Genomic DNA, 14,761 nt, shown 5'->3' on the forward strand with positions numbered 1-14,761 from the left:
GGGGACAAGGGCCAGGGTGGAATGGCTGCAGCTGGGCTTGGGTTCTCCTCCTGCGTGCAGGGACAGTCCCTCATGGCAGAGCCTTGGGCAGGGCACCGTGCTGCTGCTGCTGCTGCTGCTGCTGCTGCTGCTTGGGCAGCCGGACAGGCCTCGCTGCTTGCCTGCTGTCTGGGGCCCTGTCCTTCGTGCCCCCAAATCCCTGGCATTGCCGTCCCTGCTTATCCCCACTGCCAGCTGCCTCCCTGCCAGCGCCACTGACGGCCTTCTCTCCCTCCTCCTGCAGACCATGGATACGTGGGTGTTGTGGTTCTTGCTCTTGCCAAGTATTCTGCAGTACCCACAGCCCGTGGGTGATGGCTTGGACGAGGTGACACGTCTGCGAATGGAGGCCCTTGCAAAGCTCCAGGAAGAGGAGAAAATTCGTCTGGAGCAGGAGGTGGAGCAGTTGGTCCTGAAGCAGGGTGCCTGGGCCTGGGGAGACCTGCTGTGGTTTGCCTCGCAGCACTTGCAGGTTTGGGCTCTGGCTGGGCTCCTGCTCCTCGTCTTGGCCCTGTGGTATCTCCGGAGGGAAAGGAGACTGAGGAGAGAGGAGGATGCAGAAGAAAATGGGGGTGCAAATGAAGAGGGAGGCAGAAACATGGATGCAAACGAAGAAGCTGGTGTGAATGAAGGAGGCAATGATGGCAATGGGGTGGAAAACAACAACGATGATGGCAATCCCCAGGAAGGCAACAATGTTGCTCCAAATGAGGAAGGTGGTGCTGGAAATGAAGTCGCTCATCATGATCCTTATGATGACATGGGAAGAAGGGTAATGGAGAGCATTCAGTGGCCTGTCCAGGACCTGGAGAAAGGATGCAGGTGGACAACTGCCCTCATGGAAATGTTTGCATTTTACTTTCACCACGTCTTGTTCAACAGTTTCTACCCGGTCCTGAAACCAGCCATTGGGGTGGGCAGTGCCTTCGAAGGTTGGAGTCCACGTGAGCAGGATGTTGTGTACCAGGTGCTCATCCCCATGACTCCTCCGCGAGGGCACAGCTTCCACGTGGAGCTGGCTACTGCAGGGCAGACGCGCGTGAGGAACTTCCGCATCCGCGTGCAGCAGGAGTGCACCTGCGGGAGGGAGCAGCGGTGTAAGAGCATGCTGTGCTTCCTGCACCACCCCGAGGAAGAGCTGAGGAGCAATCAGGATCCCAGCCTCCTTCACACCCTGTGCACGGACTCCTACCTGGACGTGCAGAAAACTGCCCGCTGGTTCTACCAACTGGTGAGAGCAGTCTGGCCGGCTTTGCCTCACGCACACAAGTGGCGTTTAGTGCTGCTGCCCTCCAGGCGCTCCTGCCAGTTCAAGGTGAGCAAAGGCACAGAAAGCTACCGGATTGAGATGCTGTTTGGGGTACAGCAGGGCAACTCAGACATCTTTGTAAGCAGCGAACCTGGGCCTTACCACACCTCAAGCACGATCTGGCCGGAGACCTACGCCGTGGCAGAGATGAAGTTCTTCCACTACATTGCCAGGCGGGCCCCCCCTGACAGCTTGCACCTGAAATGCCTGCAGTTCTTCATCCGTCTTCAGCTGGGCTTAGGTTTTTCCACCTACACCATGAAGACCATTGTCATGCACCTTCTGAGCATCTTACCCCCGTCATGGTGGAGCAGGAGACATTTCGTCAGCAGACTGATAGATATCTGCGTGAGCCTGCGCGCATGTGTGCAAGTGAGACGCCTCAACCACTTCATTGTGGGCAACCAGAGGCTTCCTGCAGGGATTAGTTTGCCCCCACATGTCCTAACGGCTGGGAAGTACAATCTCTTCCATGACCTGGTGATGGATCCAGTTGTCCACTCCCATGTAATGAGTCAGTACGCAGATCTGCACCGGTGGCTCAAACGGATCATCGACGACGAAGAGTGAATGCAGAGCTGTGCTTGTGACACTCAAACCTGGTAGCAGAGAAGGAGCTCACAGCACATGGGAAAAGAGGGCAGAATGGGGCATACAGAGAGGGAAGGGAAAACGCTGCCTAGCTGCTCTAAGCCATCAGCAGCAGCTGCAGTGTCCTCTCAAGAGTCTCCCCAGCACTGCATCCAGTGAGGACAAGGTTGGCACCAAAGATCAAGGAGCGCGCAAGAGGAAATGCGATTATTCCTTTGTTGGCTCTCTGGGCTCTGTGTGGAGACCCTGTCAGCCCAGGGAGAAGCTGAAAGCTGACACAGACCTGAGCGTGCAGGACATGGAGAAGGAAGGCACTGCTTCATCGGGAGTGGCAGTTGCTGCCATGCCTTTTGTCCAGAGCAAAAGCACACTCGGGGAGTCCAAGCCGATGGAGCTGAAGAGGCCGTGGCCAGGGCACTTGTGAGACAGAGTCCCATTAGCACCAGAACTGCGAGTGCCCCACCTCCTTCATAGAGTCCATTTTCCCTCTGAGAGCTTCACCTTGTGCAAAGATGCCCATCTCAGCATCCCAGACGAGTGAATGTTGGAAAGGAGCAGCGGTGGGATCATCTGGTTCAGGGCTGCTCCAGCAGGCTCTTCCTGATGTGCCTTGCAAGGGATTGCCTCCACGTGGGTGTGATTATCTCCACTGAGGAACACTCCACCACCTCTGGGCACCGCCCGGGATCGGTCAGCAGACGGTGTTTCTCCTCGTCCCCGGAAGGGAAACCTTTAGGTCGGCATTGTGCCGACTGTGGCGCAGCTGACCTGAAATTGTGTATAGATAGGAATCTAGGCCTTCTTTTCATAGAGATATATACATATTGCCTATACCTATTATATACTATCAAGCTTATTGATAACCATATCTAAAAGCAAAATCTCAACAAGCCAAAATAGTAATATAAATAATTCATTAGCATATATGGAAGTATACCTGATATATATATGGAAGTATGTAGGTATTTATGGAAATATGACAATAATCTATTACTGTATGTATCTCTTCATATGGAAGTTTTGAAATATGTTATTATATCATGATGAAAATGATTCTTATGGGTAGTTATGTTTAAAGAAACCAATATAACACGTATTTAGTGTCACTATGTGTTGTGAAAGCTATGAATGCTCTTAGTGCCTTTAGATCAGGCAAGGTTTTTATGAAATAGATCTATTTTTACCATATATAACATTTGTATTACATATGTGACATATATATCTAAAATACATTACAGATAGGGGATTTATTTTTATAGACAATTAGAGCCATATATCGTGTCCCTGTCTGTTGGGGACACTTGATTATGTTCTATAGTAAGTGCATTTCTGAGTGGCAAGGCAGAAACTGCTTTGCTCTTGATTCAATAAATTATAATATTCCAGAATCTGGATCGTGCAAGACTTTCTTGATCTCACGCCGACCTAGGTTATTGGTAAATCTCACAAGTTGTGAATCTGGGCGTGTGAACTCTGTCCGTGAAGCCAGCCAGAGTGACAGCGCTGAACTGGTTGCAATGAGAGATGAAGGCCAGCTGCCCCGGGCCCCTGTGACGACAGAATGCCAGAACGGCTTGGCTTGGAAGGGTCCTTAGAAATGGTCTTGTTGCAGCCCTGTGCTGCCAAGGGCAGGGACTCGTCCCCGTAGGCGGCGTTGGTCCAAACCCTGTCCAAGCCGTCCTGTGTCAGCCGCCGAGCCTCACATCACTCCTCTTCTCTTCCTTGACAAGTCTGTTCATTCACTCTCCCGTCTACAAGCTTTGTTTCCAGGATCCAAATGGCCAGGAGGGAGGACTCCCTGGGAGTGTTTAACCACTGCCAAGCTCCCCATTGTCATTTATATTTGTTTGGTTTTTTCCCCAAGAACAAGCAATTTCCATATAAAATCCATTGTATTTTTTTCTTTAAATTATTATTTCTGAACTTGTTAAATGAAGAAACTGAAGGGAAAACATGTGGGTAAAAAGTTTTACGCGGCTACATAGCTCATCTCAAATATTCTCTCTAAGAGAGGTGAAACAATTAAAGACAATGACTAGCTATATGGACTAACAAAACAAAAGAGGAAAAGTAGCCAGACCATCACTCGTATTTAGTGAAACAGAGTGGAGAAAATAGGAGAAATACTGTGGGACTGTATCATTAGGAGGCGGAAAAGACAGAAAAACGGCTCGGGAGTTTGCTGTGGTTTGGGAAAATATTTAATTACCTGGGGACTTTCTCGGCCAAAAACAAAAGCTGACGAGACTGCCTGACTGCTGAGATCACCATTCAGGCTTTTAATGGAACGGGGAATGACTCAGAGAGATGCAAAAGTCCTCCAAAACGGCAAACTTTTTCCGTCTTTGTAACCCCTGTCTCGAGAAAGGCACAATGCCTACTGCGTTTTGCTAGACAATAGACCTCGTGGCTTCAGGAGCGGAAGTTCTTTCGTCAGCTCCAAGAACGAACTGACCGATCAGGAAGTGGCACAGCCGCCAGGCCCTGAGGGCGTGGTGAAACATGAGAGGTCAGGCAGAGCTGAGAGCTACAAGGGGGGCTGGCAGCAGGGACGACACAGAAGGCTGGGTGCGAGGCGGAGACCAGAGCGAGGCGGCAGCGAAAGAGGCAGAGGCACGACCCCCTCGATCACAGCACAGCACAGAATCGCGACAAAAGTGGGGGAGAGTGGCAGCGGCGAGAGAGGCGACAGCAAACAGTGTTCCCTCCCCCACCACGATCAGCGAGGAATGGAAGAGTTCTGGGGTTTTTTGGTGTCCGCACCACAAAAGTTGAGCCCCCACTCCTCATACAGAAGAGGGAGAAATGTGAAAACCACTAAATGCTTGCAATGCAGGTGCCATGATCACAAGCAAAGTACACAAAAGAAAATGCAGTAATCATTTATTTTTGTTGAAATAAAAGTGAATTTTTAATTGTAATGATTTGATGTACTTAAATCCATGTTAGATTGTGTTTTAGTATTTGATTGGTATAAAAAAAAATTTATGTGGTTTGCTTTAGGTTTAAGGCTTTTAGGTTTAAGGTTTTTAGGTTTTTAGGTTTAAGGCTTGATAACTATAAGTTACATTTAAGATTTATGAAGTTTAAGTAATATTAAAATTTATTTTAAGCTTTGATAAGTATAACAATATTGAGGTTTTTAAAGTTTAAGTAATAATAAATTTATAGTTATTTGTAAAGTTTTTGTGTTTTAAGATAAAAAGTAAGTTAGGATAAGTAAATTAAAATAAGTAAGAAAGATAAGTAAAGTTAAAATAAGTAAGTTAATTTTAAGATAGTTATTTCAAAGACATGACTTATTGATTGATTGAGTTTTTTGTTGTTGCTATTGTTAAGAGCCTTGTTTTAAATAAATGTTTTAAGAGATATCACTCTAAGAGAAAGCCAAAGTCCTGGCCACACTTGGACTTTAACTAGAGGAGATGTTTTCATCAACAAATCCAGATGTTTTCTGCACAACAAAAAACTAAATACAAGTCAGTTTTGACTTGACAATTTGACCTTATATATATGACAGTTGAACAGACTTTTGCGGTAAACTTGGAGAGCCTTACTCGAGGAGGTTACCTAAGCCCTGCCTGAAAAGGAGATTTTCAGCTGTTGCAGAAGCTGGGACAATGAGATAATATTTTGGTAATTGACAACCATCCAACTTTATATGTGTTACTATTACAATTCCTTTGATAGATAAGCCAATCGGAATCCATTCACCGGAAGCTGCAGGGCCTAAACCAACATGTGCAGCTTTTTAAAACAAGATGATAAATTTTTTTAAAATAGAATTTGGTCAATGAGGAATAACCAGTTAACTGAAGGGAATATTACAAATGAGGTTAATAATTTTGCTTATAATTTGCCTTATATTGCTTGTACTGCCTTGCTTGATGTCATGTTTACAAAATATGCTTATGAAAATTGCCAAACAATAATTTAACCATGATGTGCTTGCCCAACAGAAAAACAGGGGATATGAAGGGAAGTGGCTATCTAAGAGGGGTCATGTAAACAATCTGCAGCTGGATAGCAACAGGATGCTGCTCAACCCTTATTTTTACAAACAGCCCTTATCCTTAGACAGAGACTGTGTCCTTGAGGGTGCTTCTGGACAATATCAAATGTGTAGCAGAAGCCATTGGAATGCAGAGGTGGGAGTCAGATTCACGCTTCTTCATTTAACCAATAGGATTCTTACTTTTAGTTTTATGCATGAGCTTATTAAGTGTGCTATATATTCTGTAAACACTTCTAATAAGCTGAGTCTTTCTGGTTCAATTGTATCGATTGTGGCAATTTCTCCCACCGACCACAACAAAGATCCACTTTGTAGGCTCATCCTAGTCCTGACAAAGCTCCTTACTTTGAACCCCAAGGTGATTTTTTACTCCAGCTTTGATGTGGACAACTTCTGCCTCGAGCTGCTTTGGTTGTGTTTTAGGGATGAACAGCTCCAAGTGGAGAAGCTCTGCATGTGGAGAAGATGTGCTGCACAGCAGAGCAGCTGCAGCAAAGCCAGGATCTACACCCATAGTGAGATGACATGGGTAGGATGCTCCAGGAGTCACTGGAAACCATGGTATATTTTAGGTGTTTATCTGGCACTATCTGCTCTGAACCTGAATTCCATGCTTCTTGCAAGCACTGGCAACACCCCTATGCTCCATTACCTCTTTACAGACAGGAAGCAGAGGTGCAGACAAGAATAATGTCCTGTCTGAAGTCAGGTCAGCAGTGACCATTAGCACATTGCTAATACCTTCCTGTGCTTTTCCTTACACAGAGATAGCTGTGTTCGTTCTTCTTTCCCAGCTTTGTCTGAGCACAGTGCAAAGCTCAAGGGTGCCACAGGATTATCAAAAGGCAGTCAAGATTTGTTGAGTGTTCAAAGGTCTTTCATAGTACAGCAACTTCATGGTTCTTCCTGCCCTAAAAATTCTGAACAAATATTAACTAAGGAAAGTTTCCTTTTTACAGTGCAATGAGCTGAGGGGCAGACATTGATCTGTGTGGCCAGGGACAGGACCCAAGGGAATGGCTCTAAATTGTGTCAGGGGAGGGTTAGGGTGGATTAGGGTGGATTAGGGAAAGGTTCTTCCCTCAGAGGGTTCTGTGGCACGGAACAGGCTACCCAGGGAATGGTCACAGCCCCAAGAACCATTTGAGCTCCAGGAGCATTTGGACAACACTCCCAGGCACAGGGTGGGATTGTTAGGGTGTCTGTGCAGGGAGAGGAGGTGGACTGGATGATCCTTGTGGGGTCTAGCTCAGGATATTCTGTGATATGTGGTTTTGATAAATTGTCCTCATGAGCAGTTTTCTGCTTTTGTTATTCACATAGTTTACAGCTCCCTGATGAGCCGACTGCCATAAGCAATGAAAGAAAAGATACTCAAATGTGCTGTGTAAGTGTTACACAGAAGAAGGGGTTGGTGGAGGAAACGGCAACCTGAAAAAAATATCCAAATGTAATCAGAACAGAGTGGTGGTTTTGACATAGTATCAGTAACTCCTCTTATTATGAGAAGATATTCAGATCCAATCAGGCTCCATGTCACAGAAAATCAGAACTAATAATAGATGCAAATGTTTGCAGGCTGAGGATATTATGTTCTATGGGTCTCTTGTCTGTTAAGTGTGAGAACAGACTCACAGAGCTGGCAAAGCTTTGAAAGACTTTGAAAGGTCACAGTACTCTGGTAATAATCACTACCAACTTGGAACTGATGAACTTTCCTTCTTACTTGTTGTATAGGAGTTTACTTTCCTTAGGATCCATTTAGCCCCTCCACTTTCTGTAAAAAAACTGCACTTTTTAAATACTGAGATGGAACCTTCCTGGAAAACTTGTTTATGTGAGGTTGATTTCAAGGACTGGGTTTGTGATTGCACTCAAATCTGCCCACTAAAGCACTGATGACTCTGAATCATTACTCAGAGCCTCTGCAGTCTCACACCTGACACCTGTGACTCTCAATCACTTCTAGAGAGCAAAATACTGTCATTAAATTGTTTAAAAGATCTTGATTTGACAATATTTTTACAGATGTGAAATCTACAATAAAAATTAATGTGAAGAAGCAAACTTCACATTCTGTTTATTACATTATTTGGGGTGGGTTCAGATCTGTTCTCTCTCATCCTGGTAGCAGCTGTTATTTAGGAGTGTCTGAAATCCCAAGATAAATCTGGACCCCTCAGTTGATTTCAGCCTATCAGAATATTGGCAGGTCAAGTAATAAACCCAGAAACAACATATTCCATATTCTGTTGCTTATATAATGGTTGTTTCCCATGTTCTTTTGAACATTCACACTAGCAATGCTGCATTATCCTTCATTCGTTCAAAGTGATGTTAAATAAAGTGAATGAGATGAAAGTGGATGATGTGAGGCAGAACAAGAAAGCGAGAGAAAGAAGAATCAATTCGGTTAATTAATGAATGACAAATGAGAGTAAAAAAGAAACTTCACAGTTGCAAGGGACATTAAATTCAGAAAGCAGCCTGAAGAGGAATAATGGGGTGCCAGACCTTGTAAAATATGGTTATGTTGCTCTAATCCAGAGAAAGCAGACAACAGTAGAACTTGAAAAGTAAGGATCAGATTATGACTTTGGCCTTCTACCACAATGCTCTGCAGGGCAGGACATAGAACAGGGCAAGAAAAAACACTGGCAAAACCTCTTGGAGCTGCTGTTGGTTTGCTGGGAGAAACAAAATCCTTTGCATTTTCGCCAAGTGAATTTCCTAAGAAAATGAAATTTGCACACCTCTGTTCCCTTTGCCTTACACCTCAGGGATTTCCTTGGCCATTTTCCAGCATGGGTGACAGAGAGGAGACTCCAAAGATGTTGCACCCCCTAAAGTTTCCTGAAGGCAGTTGTGCTGTGCTCAAGAAAGTCCTATCATTCCAGCCTCTGACTGAATACCCAAGTATGATTTCTATGCAAGAGGAGAAACCAGATATTACAGACAGATGTTAAGGAGTGGCCCACCCACAGAAGCCTGTTTTCTTCTCCTAGCCTTAATTTTCATCAACCTGTCCTTCTTATCTAGATTTTGAGTCCCCTGAGACACCTGACTGCTGTTTTGTCTTTAGACCACAGCATTGCTGGGAGCCCCAGTCTGCCTAGATCTTATCCGTGATGCATCTCATAACACAAAGCTATGTTCACCTCACCCAAAAAGTAAAATTTCACTAAAAAATAACATTATTCATAGAAAACACACAGCACAAAAAACAAACACACCAAGGCCTTAGAGTGAGAAACTGAAAGAACTCTAAATATTCATGAGTGAAACTGTCTCCCAAATTCATTTCACAGGTGTGGCAATTGTGTCCAAATAATTTAGCACACCTTGAAAGCCTGGTGACCTGCCTGCTCCATGGCTTCACCCACAGTGCTCAGTGTTGAGCTATTGCAAAAACTGCGTGAAAATCAGAATGATAAGTCTGTCCTTATTAGAATTAAACAGCCATCCCTGAAGGTAATTGAAGGGCTGGTGTGGGCATTCTGCATTTCCTTCACAGATCTAGGAACTGGGTTATTGCTATAGTGCTGTAAGAACAATTTTGACAACAAAATAGATTAATTGCAAGGTAAGGAAATGATAGATTAAGAAGAGAAGCTCACCTATATCACAATTTTATTATTTTTCTGTTCATTAAGTACAAATTTGAACACTGACTAATAAATCACACTGCTGTTAAGTCAGATAATTTTAGCATGAATTAATTCACTGAAAAGTCGTATCTGCTTCAATTTGAATGGAATTTAACTCAGAATCAACTGAATATTTTTTTATTACTGAAGACTTCTCACAGCACTAGTGGGAGCAAGAAGTTCCCTGGGTTTGTTTGTTCTTAAGAGAAAATTCTTGAGTTATATTTAAAACATAGTGCATTATTTCTAAGCCCAGCTGAAAAGGCTTTCAGTTAAGAATACCATTAAAAAAAGTCCTCATAATTCTGAAAGTATTTCAACACATATATTACTTAAGACACCACTGATCTTTAGCTGTGCAAAATCTCTCCTTACCTCATAAGAAGATGACTCTAGAAAAGATTTTTTATTTTGATAGAAGAAATATTTTAGTATTTGCCTTTAAATAACTTAGTTAAGTTTTCAGTTCTCATGAAACTAATATTTTACTGAAAGAAAAAAATTGTAATTTTGAGAATATGTTTTTTTGTTCCTCTGTAGGAGAGAAGTTGAGCATTAGCCTAAACTGGAAAGCTCTTCTGCAGCTGAATCATAGAACTGTAAACTATTCCATTTAAATCAAGGGCATCAGCATATAGAAGAGAAAGAGGATTAATAGTTTACCGTGAAGCACTTTGGAACATCTAAACTGGATGAGTTTGACATCTACTATGTGATATCACTAAGCACACAGTATTGCAGGATTATTTGACTTATAAGTTCTCACTGCACAATTCAGCTTTCCATAAAATAATTTATATGGATGAATTGAAGGAAAAACCTACCCATATTGGTGCCATAAGGCATTGAATCCCCTTAGTATATTCACTACACAGTTTTGTCTTTGAATGAGATCAGTGAAAAATGCCATGAACTTTTCAATTGTTTGCCATAAATTGAGAGATTCAGCAACAGAATGAGGTCGATATCATTTAGCTGCTACCTTTTTTACACATTTATTCTGAATCAAGAAAATAATTGTTTCTGGCTAAGCTTCATCAAGCTGAAAGCAAAACTGCCTCTCCCATTTTTTCCCCTATCCATCAAAGCACCTGTGCATGGCAAATTACAAGCGCTATGCTTCACATTCTTTGAGTTTATATGACTTTAGAGGATGTCACAGTAAGTAGTGAATGCACATAAATCCTTTTGTTCTAAAGAGGTTCAACAGAATAAAATCGAGTGTTTTACAGAGGAGATTTTAAAAGGCGACTTGATTTGGGGCAATTTTAATAACTCTAAGGAAAAGACTGAAATGAAAGAATGCAACAGAACTATGTAGCTATCAAGCCTTTTGCTGTCAACCTTTGTAATTACAAAGATCTTACTTTCCCCTTAATGTTGTCACAAACATGAACCACTGTAAATGTAAAGTTAATTTGACACGTTCTGGGTCATCAGGAGATATTACTCAGCAACGCTTTTAGCACTTTAATGAAATGCAGTGAATTTTTCTTAGCCTCATTTCTCTCAAGGGCATAGAATCACAGAACCGTTGGGTTGGAAAAGCGCTCGAAGTTCACCAAGTCCACTGTGAGACTGATCAATGCCCATCTTGTCACCCAGCCCAGAGCACTGAGTGCCACGTCCAGTTGTTCCTTGGACTCCTCCAGGGATGAAGATCCTACCCCTTCTCTGGGCAGCCCCTTCCAGTGCCTGACCACCTTTTCCATAAAAGAATTCCTCCTAATGTCCAACCTGAACCTCCTCTAGCACAGCTTGAGGCTGTTTCATCCTGTCCCTTGTTCCCTGGGAGCAGAGCCCGATCCCCCTGACTGTCCCCTCCTGTCAGGGAGTTGTGCAGAGCCAGAAGGTTCCCCCTGAGCCTCCTTTTCTCCAGGCTGAGCCCCCACAGCTCCCTCAGCCCCTCCTGGTCCTCCAGCCCCTTCCCCAGCTCCGTTCCCTTCCCTGGACACGCTCCAGCCCCTCAATGTCTTTCTTGTGCTGAGGTTCCCAGAAGTGCCCCAGGAGCTGAGGTGTGGCCCCAGCAGTGCCCAGCCCAGGGGACAGTCACTGCCCTGGCCCTGCTGTCACACCATGGCTGGCACAGCCCAGGGGCCATTGGCCTCTTGCCCACCTGGGCTCCTGTGCAGCCGCTGTCCCCAGCACCCCCAGGGCCTTTCCCAGCTTTCCAGCCCCTCTGCCCCAGCCTGGAGCTGCAGGGGCTTGGTGTGACCCAAGGGCAGGAGCCAGGACCTGGCCTTGTGGACCCTGTGACCACTGGCCTGGGCCCATGGATCCAGCCTGTCCAGATCCCTCTGCAGAGCCTTCCTGCCCTCCAGCAGAGCCACACTCCCCCCAGCTGGGTGTTGTCTGCAAAGCAACTGAGGATGCATTTGATCCCCTTGTCCTGATTAAATAGGACTGCCCCTGGTGTTGATCCTTGGAGAACCCCATTGGTACCCAGCCATGGGGCACCATTGACCACCACAGGGTGTGGCTGTAGATGTTTTACCCTGAGGTATAACCAAGGAGGAGTTTTTGTTGCCAGAAGTTTCCCTAGACTGTAGACAGCATCAAATCTTTTAGTGTCTTCTGCTGGATCAGGCTTTAATTGAAAGGATAAAAATTAATGCAGGAACCTTTCTCTATCTTCTTAGAACAGTTGTTATATAAACTCGACTCCCCATCTCATTAACTGCCTTAAGTTACAATATAAATACAAATATTTGAGGGTGGAAGGTTATTATCTTCTCCCTTCCTGACATAAGTAGATTGCATGGTACATCACTGTCCACTGGAAGTTCTAACGTTATTGTGGAGGAAATTAATTGCTTAATTCCACTCTCTAAGCTTCCAGATAATTAGCAGAATAGCAGTAAGCATTAGTTACCAGCTCTACATTATTTCTTTGAAGCATTGCTCACTTTGTTAATTTTCTATGAAGTCATAGCAACTCCCAAAAATAAACTCTCAGCATCAAACAGCATTTAAGAATTTAAGCATAATTGGAGGTATTTCAGATTTCTTATCAACCATATTGTTCATTCAAATAATTCTAATCCCAAGATTAACAGTACTTCTGTAAATTGCTTCAGTATATAAACACAGCATAGATGCATAATGCAAAGGGTAAATTATTTTGTGGTCTCCAAAGAAAATGTGCAATTTCTTTGGATTACACAGAGTATTAAACCAAATACCAAAAAAAAGTTTAACAAGCTACATGATATGACTCATAAACTTACCTTTCTTTAGAGAATACTGTTAATAGTACCTAAATAACACAGTTAATTCTCTGGAATGTAACCACTGCATGCTGATTTCTCTTCTTCAGTTCTCCTCCAGTTCACTGCTGTCTTTCCAGCATTGCTGAGAGACTTTGAAAGATAAAAAGGCTTTACAGCCTCAGAACATCGACCATCAGATGTAAGCCCATGTGCATGTTTTTCCTGCTGTGGATGGGACTGGCAGAAGTTATGCTGAAAAACAATTAGGAAAAAAACAATTAAAGTCTGTATAGTTATTGTAGAACCAAAATGGGTTCAGATCAATTCACATCATCTCTATTTCAAATTGATATTAAATCAGAACTGAAATACAAATTCCATCAATTCACATTTTAAAAACTTTTAAATAATTTCATCTCTATAGTGTTTATTTCTTCCATGCCTTATGTTTCAAAAACATCAGTGTACTTGCTTTCTCCTTCCTGTATACTGGAAACTATTTTATATAGAGCATTGAATTTTCTCAAGACAACTGTAAATTTTGCTGCAGAAATGTTTGTATATATTTTTGTTTACTGCTTCTGAACAGAGCTTGCATGCTCAGGGGTACACCCCATATTTGACCTTGAATTGTGGAGTGGTTTGGGTTGGAAGGGACGTTAAAGCTCTTCTCATCTCACCCTCTACCATGGGCAGGGACACCTTCCACTATCCCAGGCTGCTCCAAGCCCCATCCAACCTTGCTTTAAATGCTTCCAGGGATGAGGAAGCCACAGCTGCTCTGAGCAGCCTGTGCCAGGGCCTCACCAGCATTCTAAAATAAGGCCATTAAAATTGCCAGTTTAGTTTTGTTGTAGCCTTGTGACTGTCAGTGCCCCAGGGCTGAGAGGATGGTTGGAAAACTCCAAGGAAAAGAACGCAGCCTGGGAGATGACATGGTTTGTCTGTGTTTATTTATCATCTGTCAGGACCATAATCCTAGTTTATGTATAGAATCTGCTAATTAGAGCTGTAATAAACTGTTCAGTTCACTTTGTTCATGCAGTAGCTTGCAGACTTATAGACAAAAGGCAGTTCCTGAAGACCCAGGGAACTAATTAAGTACACAATGTTTCAAGGAATTAGCATCCTACTCAGATGTTTTCAGTGACAGTGTTTTATGCTGTCATTGCCCTGCCCTAGGGTGTCCACAGGACAGGTTTTTTAAGCACTCTTATTCTTACAATCCATCTTATCATTTAAGCAACACAGATGTCAGGGATTCTTTAATAAGTTTTTTAAATAAATCTGTAAGAAAACTTGTTCTTCCCGAAGAAGTCACTGCCAAGTTTCTGTGGCCCAGACTCTGATCCTTAAAATTAATTATTTGTGTATCAATTTGAACTAAATAGACCTATTGGCAGAAGAGATTTCTTTTTGCAAAGGATTGATGCTAATTGGATCTGTGTAGATTAAAAAACAGCTAGACATCTTGCTGCATACTGACAATTGTCCTTTTGATCTTACACCTTTGCAAGTAGTGTATTTAATATTTCAACTGGCAAAATGCCACTTAGGAAGAGTGAGCAACAAAAGGTGCCAAACCTCCAGCTCTTTTGTCAGTTAAATAACATTTAGGAATGTGCTTTTGGTTTTCCTTTTAATTTGATTGTCTTGGTGCTCTAAGGCAAGGATGGTCATGTTACCTGAGTCAGATTAAAATAAGGAGGAAGACCACCATGTGCCAAAAAAAGGTAAATTAATTCAGAGGCAGTAGCAAGATTTCATTATTTAATTTGTTTTAATCTCATTTCATTTAATTTCTAGTGAGTTAGTTCCTTTAAGCATCATGAGGTAATATTAGGAAGGCATTACTTCTTGGTGGGAGGTAAGTTTATCTATGTGTTTCCCTGCTCTTCTGCAGGGAAGCAGAGATTTCTGCACCTTTAACTTCCAGTTTAGTCAGCAAAGT

At 43.2% G+C, this 14,761-nt stretch overlaps 1 protein-coding gene across 1 annotated transcript; it reads left to right on the forward strand.

Annotated features, from left to right (window-relative positions):
* Positions 1 to 226: 226 nt before the first annotated feature.
* On the forward strand, positions 227 to 1,918 carry LOC136361959 (inositol 1,4,5-trisphosphate receptor-interacting protein-like 1). Its single transcript, XM_066320241.1, has one exon. The coding sequence runs from the start codon at positions 287 to 289 to the stop codon at positions 1,916 to 1,918; it is 1,632 nt and encodes a 543-aa protein (XP_066176338.1). The 5' UTR covers positions 227 to 286.
* Positions 1,919 to 14,761: the final 12,843 nt, after the last annotated feature.

This window comes from Sylvia atricapilla, chromosome 5 (genome assembly GCF_009819655.1).
Source record: "Sylvia atricapilla isolate bSylAtr1 chromosome 5, bSylAtr1.pri, whole genome shotgun sequence".
Lineage (NCBI taxonomy): Eukaryota > Metazoa > Chordata > Aves > Passeriformes > Sylviidae > Sylvia > Sylvia atricapilla.